We start from the raw sequence: 15969 nt of genomic DNA, 5'->3' as shown, positions 1-15969 counted from the left end.
TAGATACTCGTAGTGCCCTGAAGTCGTGCTAAACGCTGTCTTCCATTCATCGCCCTTACGGATGCGCACCAAGTTATATGCGCTCCTAAGATCCAATTTTGTAAAGAACCGCGCGCCGTGCAGTGACTCCGTCATAGTCGCAATCAGAGGAAGTGGATAGCTGTACTTCACTGTGATCTGATTGAGACCGCGGTAATCAATACACGGCCGCAGACCTCCATCCTTCTTCTTCACAAAAAAGAAACTTGAGGAAACGGGTGAAACGGAGGGCCGTATGTACCCCTGTCTAAGAGACTCAGAGATGTACGTCTCCATCGATTTTTTCTCCTCTTGAGACAAGGGATACACATGGCTCCGCGGGAGAGCTGCGCCTGACTGGAGATCTATCGCACAATCCCCCCGTCTATGAGGCGGCAGCTGCGCAACCCTAGTCTTACTGAACGCCAGTGCCAAATCCTCATACTCGGGGGGAATCTGCAGTGCTGGCATTAGATTCGGACTCTCCACCGAGGTCGCCCCTATGGAAACACCCAGACACCGCCCCTCACATTGAGCAGACCACCCTTTAAGAGCTTTCTCTCGCCACCCAATAATAGGGTCATGAGTCATCAACCAGGGAAGACCCAGCACCACCGGATACGCAGGAGAGTCAATCAGATAAAGCTGAATACTCTCCTCATGACCCTCCTGCGCCATCATCTGAAGTGGTGCTGTGACCTCCCTAATCAACCCAGACCCTAACGGACGGCTATCTAGGGCATGGACGGGGAAAGGCTTATCAACAGGAAGGAGGGGAATCCCTAACTCTAAACAGAACTGGCGATCTATAAAATTCCCAGCTGCGCCTGAATCTACCAGCGCCTTATGCTGGGAACGAGGTGCAACCTGTGGGAAACAAACAGGCAAGGTTAGGTGCGCGACAGAAAGCTCTGGGTAAGCAGGGCGCCTACTCACCTGGGGGGACCCCCCAATGCTAGACCTGCCATCTCCTCCCCTGGAGGACCCGCCCCAGCACCTAGCCGCAGTGTGCCCTCCACGACCACAGTTGGTGCAAGGACCAGGCCCCCTCGGGCTCCTCCTCCTACGTTCCCTAGCGCCAGCACCTCCGAGCTCCATAGGGCTAGGCTCAGAGGTGCTGGAGAGTGGAATGGGCAGACCCCCCCCTCCGGGACGCCCACGGGTGGCGAGCAGGGTATCCAGCCGGATGGCCATGTCGACCAGCTGGTCGAACGTCAACGACGTGTCCCTGCACGCCAACTCTCGCTGGACGTCCTCCCGGAGGCTGCAGCGGAAATGGTCGATATGGGCCCGCTCATTCCACCCTGCGTCAGCCGCTAGGGTCCGGAACTCCAAGGCAAAGTCCTGTGCGCTCCTCATCCCCTGTCGGAGGTAGAACAGACGCTCCCCCGCCGCCTTCCCCTCTGGTGGATGGTCGAATACAGCACGGAAGCGGCGGGAGAACTCCGCATAGTTCGTGGTTGCGGCGTCCATTCTCCTCCACTCGGCGTTGGCCCACTCCAACGCCTTGCCGGTGAGACAGGAGATGAGGGCTGAGACGCTCTCGTGTCCCGAGGGCGCCGGGTGGACGGTGGCGAGGTAGAGCTCCACCTGCAGCAGGAACCCTTGACACCCGGCGGTGGAGCCGTCGTACGCCCTCGGGAGCGAGAGCCGAATCCCACTGGGTTCCGGAGATGTACCCGGAGGGCTGACCGCTGGAGCTGGGTCGGTGGTTGGAGGTGTGGGCACCCCGCTGGTCTCCCATCGGTGTAGGGTGGTCATCACCCTATCCAGGGCGTGACACACCTGGTTCATACGGTCCTCCTGACCACGAAGCCGTTCGTCCAGATCGGCGGTCGGCGCGGTCGCTCCTGCTGATTCCATGATGATGCGTGATTCTGTCAGAGTGGTGTAGGTGGATGATAGGAATCAGGCGCAGGAAACCAGGAGGACGTCAACAGAACTTTACTAGTCCAAACAACAGTATACGTCGCCAACCCAACCGGGTGGCGCGAACAATTACGCACGAAAAATACACAGTGCGAGAAAATAAGGAAAAGCGCACACAGTGCGAGCTCTCGGAATAACACAACGAGAGAACAAACTCGATGAGACAGGCTGACAACAACAATCACGCATAACACCTGCCCCAAACAAACCAACTAAATAAGGAGAATAATCAAGACACAAATAAGGGACAGGTGTTATGCACAGACAAAACCAAAAGAACAAAACACATCGAACGGTGGCAGCTAGTACTCCGGAGACGACGACCGCCGAAGTCCGCCCGAACAAGGAAGAGGAGCAGCCTCGGCCGAAACCGTGACATTAATAGGGTGTTGGGCCACCACGAGCCAGAACAGCTTCAATGCACCTTGGTGTAGATTCTACAAGTGTCTGGATTTTTATTGGAGGGATGCAACACCATTCTTCTACGAGAAATTCCATAATTTGGTGTTTTGTTGATGGTGGTGGAAAACGCTATCTCAGGCGCCACTCCAGAATCTCCCATAAGTGTTAAATTGGGTTGAGATCTGGTGACAGACGGCCATGGCATATGGTTTACATAGTTTTCATGCTCATCAAACCATTCAGTGACCACTCAAGCCCTGTGGATGAGGTCATTGTCATCCTATGGGGGCATGGCCTGAGGGCACATTTCTATACAGTTGAAGTTGGAAGTTTACATACACCTTAGCCAAATACATTTAAACTCAGTTTTTCACAATTCCTGACATTTAATCCTAGTAAAAAATCCCTGTCTTAGGTCAGTTAGGATCACCACTTTATTTTAAGAATGTGAAATGTCAGAATAATAGTAGAGAGAATGATTTATTTCAGCTTTTATTTCTTTCATCACATTCCCAGTGGGTCTGAAGTTTACATACACTCAATAAGTATTTGGAAGCATCGTCTTTAAATTGTTTAACTTGGGTCAAACGTTTCGGGTAGCCTTCCACAAGCTTCCCACAATAAGTTGGGTGAATTTTGGCCCATTCCTCCTGACATAGCTGGTGTAACTGAGTCAGGTTTGTAGGCCTCCTTGCTCGCACACGCTTTTTCAGTTCTGCCCACACATTTTCTATAGGATTGAGGTCAGGGCTTTGTGATGGCCACTCCAATACCTTGACTTTGTTGTCCTTAAGCCATTTTGCCACAACTTTGGAAGTATGCTTGGGGTCATTGTCCATTTGGAAGACCCATTTGCGACCAAGCTTTAACTTCCTGACTGATGTCTTGAGATGTTGCTTCAATATATCCACATAATTTTCCTTCCTCATGATGCCATCTATTTTGTGAAGTGCACCAGTCCCTCCTGCAGCAAAGCACCCCCCGTTCTTCACGGTTGGGATGGTGTTCTTCGGCTTGCAAGCAACCCCCTTTTTCCTCCAAACATAACGATGGTCATTATGGCCAAACAGTTCTATTTTTGTTTTATCAGACCAGAGGACATTTCTCCTAAAAGTACGATCTTTGTCCCCATGTGCAGTTGCAAACCGAAGTCTGGCTTTTTTATGACGGTTTTGGAGCAGTGGCTTCTTCCTTGCTGAGCGGCCTTTCAGGTTATGTCGATATAGGACTCGTTTTACTGTGGATATAGATACTTTTGTACCTGTTTCCTCCAGCATCTTCACAAGGTCCTTTGCTGTTGTTCTGGGATTGATTTGCACTTTTCGCACCAAATTACGTTCATCTCTAGGAGACAGAACGCGTCTCCTTCCTGTACGGTATGATGGCTGCGTGGTCCCATGGTGTTTATACTTGCGTACTATTGTTTGTACAGATGAACGTGGTACCTTCAGGTGTTTGGAAATTGCTCCCAAGGATGAACCAGAATTGTGGAGGTCTACAATGACTTCGCTGACTTCTTTTGATTTTCCCATGATGTCAAGCAAAGAGGCACTGAGTTTGAAGGTAGGCCTTGAAATACATCCACAGGTACACCTCCAATTGACTCAAATGATGTCAATTAGCCTATCAGAAGCTTCTAAAGCCATGACATCATTTTCTGGAATTTTCCAAGCTGTTTAAAGGCACAGTCAACTTAGTGTATGTAAACTTCTGACCCACTGGAATTGTTATACAGTGAAATATAAGTGAGATAATCTGTCTGTAAACAATTGTTGGAAAAATTACTTGTGTCATGCACAAAGTAGATGTCCTAACCAACTTGCCAAAACTATAGTTTGTTAACACGAAATTTGTGGAGTGGTTGAAAAACGAGTTTTAATGACTCCAACCTAAGTGTATGTAAACTTCCGACTTCAACTGTACATGCATGATGGAATATGAATTGCTTAATTAACTCAGGAACCACACCTGTGTGGAAGCACCTGCTTTCAATATACTTTGTATCCCTCAGTTACTCAGGTGTTTCCATTATTTTGGCAGTTATCTGCATAATAGCATTTGTTGAACTACAAATGTGTTTTAAGTGTGCGTTTAGCCTGATTTCTGGGGAGAGAGCTGCTCAGTTCCTGTGGTTCTGTGCACCCATGCAACCTGTGATGTTTTGACGTGTGTGTGTGTGTGCATCTTAGTCTGTGTGTGAGTATCTCAGAGTGTGTGAGTGTTGTTCTCTCTCTATCAGCCGTGCTCAAGGATGTGGTTTACCTACTGGATCTACACCGGAAACTCACATGACACTAACTCCCATCACTCTATTTCTTCTCTCCACTCCTCTATAGGTGTTCAGTCTAACTCTACAGCCCACCTCTCTGTCTCTCTCTCTCTCTCTGTCTCTCAATGTTAGCCAGGTGTCTGTGTTCACTATGCTCCCCAGGGTAATCTTGAAGGGGACTCTCATCAAGAAATCTCAACAAAAGCGAAGGACGTCGCCCTGTAATTACAAGGAAAGGTTCTTTGTCTTGGACACACAGGACCTGACCTATTCTGAACAGCGCCCTGGGGTATGTACAATTTGTATTGTTACATTGTGTGGGGTTTGTTTGTTTAGCAATTTCTGGCAAGAATTACATTTTATGTTGAAATTCATTTACACTTTACACATCAGCAGTCTCATTTTGAAAATCATATGTTGAGTTATTAAGAAATCTTGCTTTTACAGCATTTGACAGTTACTGTATGGGGGTTGTATTGTTTGATGTGAAAATAGAAGGTTATGAAGATGTTGATAGAAAGCTGTATTCATCTTCAGAAAAAGCCCAGCCAGAAAGGCTGCATTGAGCTCTCCAGGATCAAGTGTGTGGAGATAGTGTGCAGTGACGTCCCAATCCCCTGCAGCAACAAGTACCCATTCCAGGTAAGTCCACGTAAGACAACTCAACTTAAACTCTTCTACTGCTTCTTTCTAATGGAGGAATGCTAATTACTCACCATTGGGAACACTTTACAATGACTTTCATTTATAAGCCATGATACTGTTTTTTCAGATATGCATAAATGTCTCAACAGGTTGTCCACGACAACTGTTACCTGTACATCTTTGCCCCGGACAACGACTGTCGTCAGAGATGGGTCCGAGCTCTGAAGGAGGGTGAGCAGCAGTTATGGAAGACAAAACATTCAACGTCAGACCCATAATACAAATACCACACAGAGTCTCTCAGAGCTGAGTTTGCTCATATATACCATAATATATATACCATAAGTTTCCAAAATCAACATAATATTAAGAGTAGTATATAAACAATATATTATATGCTCTATGTCACATTTGAGTCTCCATGTCTTATGCTGTATTTAATTTCTCTCTCTTGCAATGAAGAGACCAAGTGTAATGCATTAGTCCTGAAGTACCACCCCAACTTCTGGATGGAGGGGAAGTGGAGGTGCTGTTACCAGACAGAGAAGATGGCTACAGGGTGTCAGGAGTACGACCCTATGGGATACGGCACAGGTATATTTCATTTGAAGAGTGCATTTCCCACACTCAATGTGCATAATATGCATAATTATCATGCATAATTATAATTATAATACAAATAAAAATAAAAATTATTATGTCTTACAAATAAACAATTTATAAACCCTTTGAAAAATAATTGAAAAGGGAGAGTCTCAACGTAACCCATACACATGAATGGATGTATGGAGGTAGTTTTGTGCCAACAAAAATAAGGGGTTAAATATGTGTAAAAAAATATATATATATATATTTCCTGAGCTTTCTTATTTCTCCAGGTATAGGACAGACACTTCAAAACCTTATTCCTTATGATTTATTATTTGACTGTCTTTCTTTTGCCATTTATGAATGTGTTATTCAATGAATTTTTATGGGCTATAGTAGTAAAGGCCTAATTCTATATTTTATCAAATGATTTAAACATATTTTCATTGATTCCTAAAGGAGTCCTAAAATTCAAAATCAAATAGCTAAGTTATCCATGGTATGACCTTAAAACAATTCCATATGTCAGCTTAGAATCCCCCCGCCCCCCCTCAACGGCTTAGACTTTTAAGAATTAACCAGGAAATGCTCTTCTGTAGCTTCCAAGAAGCCTCTCCCTCCAACCCCGGACCCACAGGTAAATATGCATGATAAGTCGTCTCTATATACGTCACTGTGCCTATAAACGTACAGTATGTTGCTTTGAGTCATATTCATGCTAATGATCAGTGTTTCCCTTAGCGGCGGCACTCCGACCCGGGCCAGAGGGTGGTGGTAGCACTACAGAACTACAGCCCCAATGGAGACACAGAGCTGCCACTTCACAAAGACCAGGAGTACATCCTGACTGACAGCTCCCACCATGACTGGTGGACCGTACAGGACCACAGAGGGTAAGGAGAGACGACATGGCAACCCTATTATAACCCTATGACAACCCTATGTCAACCCTATGAAAACCCTATGACAACTCTGTGACAACCCCATGACAACCCTATGTCATATGACAACCTTATGACAACACTATGACAACTCTATGTCATATGACAACCCTATGACAACCCTATGACAACCCTATGACAACTCTATGTCATATGACAACCCTATGACAACCCTATGACAACTCTATGTCATATGACAACCCTATGACAACCCTATGACAACCCTATGTCATATGACAACCTTATGACAACCCTATGACAACTCTATGAGCCAATCTGTAATACAGTTGAAGTCCGAAGTTTACATACACCTTAGCCAAATACATTTAAACTCAGCTTTTCACAATTCCTGACATTTAATCCTAGTAAAAAATCCCTGTTTTAGGTCAGTTAGGATCACCACTTTATTTTAAGAATGTGAAATGTCAGAATAATAGTAGAGATAATGATTTATTTCAGCACATTCCCAGTGGGTCAGAAGTTGACATACACTCAATTAGTATTTAGTAGCATTGCCTTTAAATTGTTTAACTTGGGTCAAACGTTTCAGGTAGCCTTCCACAAGCTTCCCACAATAAATTGGGTGAATTTTGGTCCATTCCTCCTGACAGAGCTGGTGTAACTGAGTCAGGTTTGTAGGGCTCCTTGCTCGCACACGCTTTTTCAGTTCTGCCCACACATTTTCTATAGGATTGAGGTCAGGGCTTTGTCATTTCTCCAAAATGTACGATCTTTGTCCCCATGTGTAGTTGCAAACCGAAGTCTGGCTTTTTTATGATGGTTTTGGAGCAGTGGCTTCTTCCTTGCTGAGTGGCCTTTCAGGTTATGTCGATATAGGACTCAGGCGGCAGGTAGCTTAGTGGTTAAGAGCATTGTGTCAGTAACCGAAAAGTCGCTGGTTCTAATCCCCGAGCCGACTAGGTGAAAAATCTGTCGATGTGCCCTTGAGCAAGGCACTTATCCCTAATTGCTCCTGTAAGTCGTTCTGGATAAGAGCGTCTGCTAAATGACTAAAATGTAAAATGTTTTATTGTGGATATAGATACTTTTGTACCTGTTTCCTCCAGTATCTTCACAAGGTCCTTTGCTGTTGTTCTGGGATTGATTTGCATTTTTCGCACCAAAGGAGGTTCATCTCTAGGAGACAGAACGCGTCTCCTTCCTGAGCGGTATGACGGCTGCGTGGTCCCATGGTGTTTATACTTGCGTACTATTGTTTGTACAGATGAACGTGGTACCTTCAGTCGTTTGGAAATTGCTCCCAACGATGAACCAGACTTGTGGAGGTCTACAATTATTTTTCTGAGGTCTTGGCTGATTTCTTTTGATTTTCCCATGATGTCAATCAAAGAGGCACTGAGTTTGAAGGTAGGCCTTAAAATACATCCACAGGTACACCTCCAATTGACTCAAATGATGTCAATTAGCCTATCAGAAGCTTCTAAAGCCATGACATAATTTTCTGGAATTTTCCAAGCTGTTTAAAGGCACAGTCAATTTAGTGTATGTAAACTTCTGACCCACTGGAATTGTGATACAGTGAATTATAAGTGAAATAATCTGTCTGTAAACAATTGTTGGAAAAATTACTTGTGTCATGCACAAAGTAGATGTCCTAACCAACTTGCCAAAACTATAGTTTGCTAACACGAAATTTGTGGAGTGGTTGAAAAACGAGTTTTAATGACTCCAACCTAAGTGTATGTAAACTACCGACTTCAACTGTATGTATTATTGGCTGTGTAGTTGTACACATTAGTCATCCCATTTTGTCCTTTCCTTCAATAGAAACTCAGGTTTTGTACCTTGCATATATATAGCGGAAAAATCCTGCAACAACTTCAACAGATTTGAGTGAGTCTGATTTATATCAAACATAATTCTCATGACTATTTTTATAGTACAAGATAACAATTGTACCCTGTTATTTTTATTACAGACATCTGATTGGTCTAATTCCCCTTCTTGTTTTCCAGATGGTACAACAAAGATATAACGAGAGGGAGAGCTGAGGAACTGCTGATGACAGAGGTACAACAATGCCGACCATCTTCAGTTGGACGTTAAACTCTACTACATATGCGAGAGGACAGACATTGTGGGCCTGATTCAATCAAAAATGGGAAGCAAGGTTATCAGAATTCAAACCAGACAAAACTAGAGAGAAAGCATGTTTTTGTTATCCGTAAAAAATTATAATTGTAAAAATAATGTTTTTTTTAATTGATCATGTTTGAGAATTGGGTTACCGTATTTGATTGAATACAATCCTGGATCTTTCCCCAGCAGCACGGATGCAAAAGCTGCATTTTGCAAGATGCATGTACACACACACACACACAGAGTGAAAGATGACATTTGAAACAGCGGTGCAGTTTGCTCAGGTCCAGGATTTCCTGTTGTAAATGTGTCATAATCGGTATTACAGACAAATGAGACAGTGGGAGGGTAGATTTAGGGTTGTGTAGTGTGAAGGTGGGAGGGTAGGGTTAGGGTTGTGTAGTGTGACGATGGGAGGGTAGGGTTAGGGTTGTGTAGTGTGACGGTGGGAGGGTAGATTTAGGGTTGTGTAGTGTGAAGGTGGGAGGGTAGATTTAGGGTTGTGTAGTGTGACGGTGGGAGGGTAGGGTTAGGGTTGTGTAGTGTGACGGTGGGAGGGTAGATTTAGGGTTGTGTAGTGTGACGGTGGGAGGGTAGGGTTAGGGTTGTGTAGTGTGACGGTGGTAGGGTAGGGTTAGGGTTGTGTAGTGTGACGGTGGTAGGGTAGGGTTAGGGTTGTGTAGTGTGACGGTGGGAGGGTAGGGTTAGGGTTGTGTAGTGTGACGGTGGTAGGGTAGGGTTAGGGTTGTGTAGTGTGACGGTGGTAGGGTAGGGTTAGGGTTGTGTAGTGTGACGGTGGGAGGGTAGGGTTAGGGTTGTGTCGTTTGACAATTGGAGGGTAGAATGGGTGTTGTGCATTTCAAGCTCCCGTCCTGGGGGGAGTCTCACTGTGTTATCATGTCAAGCCTTATTCCTATAATATTCCCATAAATAGAGATTGAAAATACAACATCCACGTGACTATGATATGACATACAACAAATTCAACCTAATGAACTCAACAGATGTCTTGAATTATACTGCATTTTTACTGATGATTATGATTTATCCTGCTCAAATGAAATGTTGTTTTTGCAGGGTAAAGAAGGAGCCTTTATGGTGAGAGACTCCAGGCATGCAGGCGCATACACTGTGTCTGTCTTCACTAAAGCCCCAGGGTAACTACTGCCTGTTAGGCGTTTACAATGTGTCTGTCTTCACTAAAGCTCCAGGGTAACTACTGCCTGTTAGGTGTCTACACTGTCTCGTTCTCCACTAAAGCCCCAGGGTAACTACTGCCTGTTAGGTGTCTACACTGTGTCTGTCTTCACTAAAGCCCCAGGGTAACTACTGCCTGTTAGGCGTCTACACTGTGTCTGTCTTCACTAAAGCCCCAGGGTAACTACTGCCTGTTAGGCGTCTACACTGTGTCTGTCTTCACTAAAGCCCCAGGGTAACTACTGCCTGTTAGGCGTCTACACTGTGTCTGTCTTCACTAAAGCCCCAGGATAACTACTGCCTGTTAGGCGTCTACACTGTGTCTGTCTTCACTAAAGCCCCAGGGTAACTACTGCCTGTTTCAGACATGTCACTCAGCTTCAATTACAGTCAGTTAAAGGGGCAATCTGCGATTGGTATTTGGACATCCCTAGCACTGTCTATGAATTTGAGAGTGGTTACATATCTCCCGCCCCATCCCTCAGCTTTTTATCAAAACAGTGGCAGGTTTACTGCTTTGTTATTGTTTGAACTGCATATTGCCCCTTTAAAGATTTTGCTATATCATAGTTACATGATGATGAACCACATTCAGGTCCAACGGACAGAAGAACCCGCGGGTGAAGCACTACCAGATCAGAGAGTCAGAGACAGAAGAGACGTCCAAGTTTTACCTGGCAGAGAAATACCTGTTCAGCACCATTCCTGAGCTCATCCAGTACCACCAACACAACGCTGCAGGTAATGACGTTATCACCAGCTCACTAGAGTTACGTAATACACCTGTTTACAGCCAGGCCAGTTTGACCTATTTGGATTTGTACCCAGGTTGACTGTGCACCACAAAACGGTGTTTGTTAGTCCATTGAGATAAAGCCTAGGCATCTTCAGGGGTCATGTAAGTTCCACCAGTACATGTGGATCTCCCACAGTAGAGAGAAAGATGGGAGATGAGTGTTAATGTAGTGTGAAATCAGAGGAGGCTGGTGGGAGGAGCTGTAGGAGGACGGGCTCATTGTAATGGCTGGAACGGAGTCAAACTCGTTGTTTACATGTGTTTGATGTGTTTGGTACCATTCCATTAATTCCATTCCACCCATTACAATGAGGCTGTCCTCCTATAGCTCCTCCCACCAGCCTCCTCTGTGTGAAATGGTTCTATACATTCTATTGTCCAGCTGTTCTTCCCTTAGTATAGGGTGCAATCGTTTCCTTACATCAACATTCTACAGAGGAAACTGCCTGTAAAATAAGAGTTAATGTGTTCTATTGTTGAGGCAGAATAGCCTAAATCCTCTACATTATCTAACTACCGGTATATGCAAATTTAGTTTAGTTGTTTCATCCTGACATTCACCCTGTGTGTGTGTGTGTGTGTGTTGTCCATGTGTCTGTGTGTGTCCGTGTGGGGTGTGCGTGCATTCGTGCGTGTGCGTTCTCTGCAGGTCTGATTACGCGACTGAGGCATCCCGTCTCTCAGGGTAGAGAGAGCTTTGAGAGCCCTGCGGAACTCTCAGAAGGTCAGAGGTCGACCTGCTGCTCCTGCCTCCAGGCAGCCAGCAGCCATTTTGTTTGGTTATTGATTATGGATGTTACCATAGAGATAGGTATCTGTGCTATGCTAGCGTCTGTAACAGCAGGGCTGTCTATCAGCAGTTCTCTAACTATCTCTATGGAAGTTACCTAACCGTGAATTACAAAGCTCAAACACAACTCAGATAACACACCAGGTGCTTATATGTTATAGATAAGTTACTGTGTAATAAAGATATCCTTATACGTTATTGATAAGTTACTGTGTAGTGAAGATACGCTTAAACAAAACATATGCATGATAGTGTGAATTGGCATGTGTTTTGCTATTCTAAAAGCATTAGAACTGGGATGATAGTGGTGATGTAAGGTAGATACCTGTGTGTTGAGGTAGCCAGGTGTAGCAGCCCCAGGTGTTACCAATAGGCAGGCAGCTCCACCACACCCTGAAAACCTGGCAACCACAGTGTACCATGTTGTGTTCAGGCTTAATGTATTTTCCAATAATTGTGTTAGTATGTCATTTTTACCTCTGCACTCCCTCTCCCCCTCCCCCCTCTCTCCCCCCCTCCCCTTCCCCTTCCCCTTCCCCTCTCCCCTCTCCCCCTCCCCCCTTCCTCTCCCTCCCCCCTCCCCCCTCCCTCTCCCTCTCCCTCTCCCTCTCCCTCCCCCTCCTCCCTCCCTCTCCCTTCACCCTCCCCCCTCCCTCTCCCTCCCCCCTCCCACCTCCCCCCACACCTCCCCCCTCCCTCTCCCTCCCCCCTCCCTCTCCCTCCCCCCTCCCTCCCCCCTCCCCCATCCCCCCTCCCACATCCCCCCCTCCCTCTCCCTACCCCACCCTTCAGGTCAGTGGGAGCTAGACCCGGCAGAGCTGACCCTGGGTGAGGAAGTGGGCAGCGGTCAGTTTGGCCTGGTACTCCAGGGGCGGTGGAGGGAGCTCAGGGTAGCTGTGAAGATGGTCAGGGAGGGAGCCATGTCTGAGGAGGAATTCAAAGAGGAGGCCAGGGTCATGACGTGAGTGGACTTCATAGTGGACGGAACATCTTAGAAGATACCCGAATCCCTCCATAGTGGACTATTTCTAACTAGTTTTTAGCCGTGAAATGCAAGGCTGCGTCTCAAATGACACCCTGGTCACATGCTATGTAATGAACTACTTTTGATCAGAGCGCGTGTGTGTGGTGTGTGTGTGTGTGTTGCAGGATGCTGTCCCACTGTAAGCTGGTACAGCTGTATGGTGTGTGTACCCAGCATTCTCCCATGTGTCTGGTTTTTGAGTTGATGGAGCAGGGCTGCCTGTCAGACTACCTCCGAGCCAGGAGGGGGCGTATGTCCCAGGACACACTACTGGGGATGTGTCTGGACGTCAGTGAAGGGATGGCATACCTGGAGAGCAACAACTTCATCCACAGAGACCTGGTAACCCACCCAAAGACCTGAACATATGTGTTTGTGTGCGTGTGTGTGTGCGTTCGTACATGCTTGCCTGCATGCGTGTGAGCTTGTTTAGTCACAATTTATTTTAAGTGCATTTCAGAAGTCTCAACACACTTTACAGAGAAAATGTAAATTAATTTATATAAGGAAAACACAGAACAGCTTAGAAAGGGTTGGTTTACCTCACTGGCTATAGCATCAAGGAACAGTAAGACATCTCAGCTTGGTTAAGGCCTAGATGTATTTTCAGTGATAATGGAGTGTATAGTATATAAATATATAAGTGTGTGTTTTGAACCCAACCCTCACAGGCAGCCAGAAACTGTCTGGTCTCCTACAACAACGTGGTGAAGGTGTCTGATTTTGGCATGACCAGGTGAGTTTGTGACAGACAGGTTTATGACAATTGAGGTTGTGTGTTTTCAATAAAGGCCAGAATATATGGTGATTCGGGGTGAAGACTTGAACCAGTGACCCACCCTGAGGTAACAGGGGAACTACCACCTGTGCATTAAAGGGTCAGACTTCTCGGTAGGGGTCACTGTGCATCTATACATGGAAGCTGCAGAGATGCACACAGATAACCGTGTGTCTCCTCTCCTCTCAGGTTTGTTCTCGATGACCAGTACACCAGCTCTCAAGGCTCTAAGTTCCCCATCAAGTGGTCTTCTCCTGAGGTCATCAAGTACTGCAAGTTCAGCAGCAAGTCTGACGTCTGGTCCTTTGGTGGGTTTATTCGTTTCTCTCCGAGACTGTTGTGCATTGTCAGACACTGAGCTTCTTCAACCTAGAAACCGTATACTAGATGTATGATGAATGAATGTTGAATCCTCTCCTCTCCTCCTGCCCTCCCCTCTCCTCCCCTCTCCTCCTGCCCTCCCCTCTCTTCTCCTCTGCTCCTGCCCTCCCCTCTCCTCCCCTCTCCTCTCCTCTGCTCCTGCCCTCCCCTCTCCTCCCCTTTCCTCCTGCCCTCCCCTCTCCTCCCCACTCCTCCTGCCATCTCCTCTCCTCTGCTCCTGCCCTCCCCTCTCATCCCCTCTCCTCCTGCCCTCCCCTCTCTTCTCCTCTGCTCCTGCCCTCCCCTCTCCCCCCCTCTCCTCCTGCCCTCCCCTCCCCCCCACTCCTCCTGCCCTCCCCTCTCCTCCCCTCTGCTCCTGCCCTCCCCTCTCTTCTCCTCTGCTCCTGCCATCCCCTCTCCTCCCCTCTCCTCCTGCCCTCCCCTCTCCTCCCCTCTCCTCTCCTCTGCTCCGGCCCTCCCCTCTCCTCCCCATTCCTCCTGCCCTCCCCTCTCCTCCCCACTCCTCCTGCCCTCCCCTCTCCTCTCCTCTGCTCCTGCCCTCCCCTCTCATCCCCTCTCCTCCTGCCCTCCCCTCTCCACCCCTCTCCTCTGCTCCTGCCCTGCCCTCCCCTCTCCTCCCCTCTCCTCCAGGTGTGTTTATGTGGGAGGTGTATACGGAGGGGCGTCTGCCCTATGAGAACCAGTCTAATGGTGAGGTGGTAGATGCCCTGAATGCAGGCCTGAGGCTACTGAAACCCAGACAGGCCCCAGAGGCTGTGCACCTCCTCATGGAGTGGTGCTGGAAGGAGGTGGGTGGGAATGATCTACCTGGTTCACATCTGTAGCTTACTGACTCACCTGTACTGTTAGTGTAGTGTGGGTGGGTGTGTGTGGGTGGGTGGGTATAGTGTGGGTGGGTGTGTGTGTGTGTGGGTGGGTGGGTGGGTGTGTGGGTGGGTGTGTGTGTGGGTGGGTGTAGTGTGGGTGGGTAGTTGTTGGTGGGTGTAGTGTGGGTGGGTGTAGTGTGGGTGTGTGTGTGTGTGTGTGGGTGTTTGTAGTGTGGGTGTGTGTAGTGTGGGTGTGTGTAGTGTGGGTGTGTGTTTGTGTGGGTGGGTGTAGTGTGGGTGGGTGGGTGTAGTGGGGGTGTGTGGGTGTAGTGTGAGTGGATGTGTGTGGGTGGGTGTAGTGTGGGTGGGTGGGTGTAATGTGCGTGGGTGTGTATGTGTGGGTGTAGTGTGGGTGGGTGGGTGTAATGTGGGTGGGTGTAGTGTGTGTGGGTGTAATGTGGGTGGCTGTAGTGTGTGTGTGGGTGGGTGTAATGTGGGTGGATGTAGTGTGGGTGTGATACAGTAGACCAGCGTTTCCCAAACTCAGTCCTGGGACCCCAAGGGTGCACATTTAGTTTTTTGCCCCTAGAACTATGCAGCTGATTCAAATAATCAAAGCTTGATGATGAGTTGATTATTTGAATCATTTTAATGATTCAATGATTCATTTTTTAATTATTTGAAATGTGCACCCCTTGGGGTTCCCAGGACCAAGTTTGGGAAACGCTACAGTAGACAGACTTACTTACCTGTACCTTACTGATTCAGCTTGGTAGGTTGGTTCACCTGTGCTCTTAGTGTAGCATGTGTTTTAAGCATAATGTCTTGTGATTGATCTGTCTCTTCCTATGTAGAAACCAGAGGACCGTCCATCCTTTGCTCTCCTGCTGCACGAGCTGGCCTCGCTCTCAGACCTCTGAGCCTGAACGGACAAGCTATTCATCCAAAACTGGTCTGCTAACCAGCTATCTGGGGTAAATCATGGAAGAATCATTTGCTCAACAAAACTGAAGATACTATACAGAAAAGACTTTGCTAGCTGTATTTATGTTATTTATTAATTTCCTTCAAGTTTATATTTCTTTTTTTTTTAAATAGCAAACCATATTTTTTATAAAATATTGTGTTTCATAAGCTTGCTGTTGTTTGATTTCACTGTCTGTCGCTCAAAGACTGACTGTCCATCAGGGGACACACGCAACTCCCATTATGTCATAATGTAGGCTATTCCCATCACCTCTCTACAGATATCTATGCTATATCTGTATAGCAGGCTCCTACAGTACTATGTACTAGGATCTCTGT

The 15969-nt window shown here is 46.9% G+C and overlaps 1 protein-coding gene across 1 annotated transcript; it reads left to right on the top strand.

The window, feature by feature from the left end:
• Nucleotides 1-4717: 4717 nt before the first annotated feature.
• LOC311105267 (tyrosine-protein kinase ITK/TSK-like) lies at nucleotides 4718-15687 on the top strand. The gene is made up of 17 exons (XM_084147360.1): nucleotides 4718-4907; nucleotides 5156-5260; nucleotides 5413-5494; nucleotides 5726-5857; nucleotides 6451-6488; nucleotides 6593-6744; nucleotides 8581-8646; nucleotides 8769-8823; nucleotides 9970-10049; nucleotides 10685-10830; nucleotides 11535-11609; nucleotides 12468-12636; nucleotides 12825-13041; nucleotides 13371-13435; nucleotides 13667-13785; nucleotides 14489-14646; nucleotides 15519-15687. Exons 1-17 carry the CDS (start codon nucleotides 4770-4772, stop codon nucleotides 15582-15584), a joined length of 1863 nt encoding a protein of 620 aa, XP_084003486.1. The 5' UTR covers nucleotides 4718-4769; the 3' UTR covers nucleotides 15585-15687.
• The last annotated feature ends 282 nt before the right edge of the window (nucleotides 15688-15969 follow it).

The sequence above is a fragment of the Coregonus lavaretus genome (genome assembly GCF_964263955.1).
Source record: "Coregonus lavaretus genome assembly, chromosome: 29".
NCBI lineage: Eukaryota > Metazoa > Chordata > Actinopteri > Salmoniformes > Salmonidae > Coregonus > Coregonus lavaretus.
Note: the sequence above shows the minus strand (reverse complement) of the source record. Positions and strands in the feature narration are given on the sequence as shown.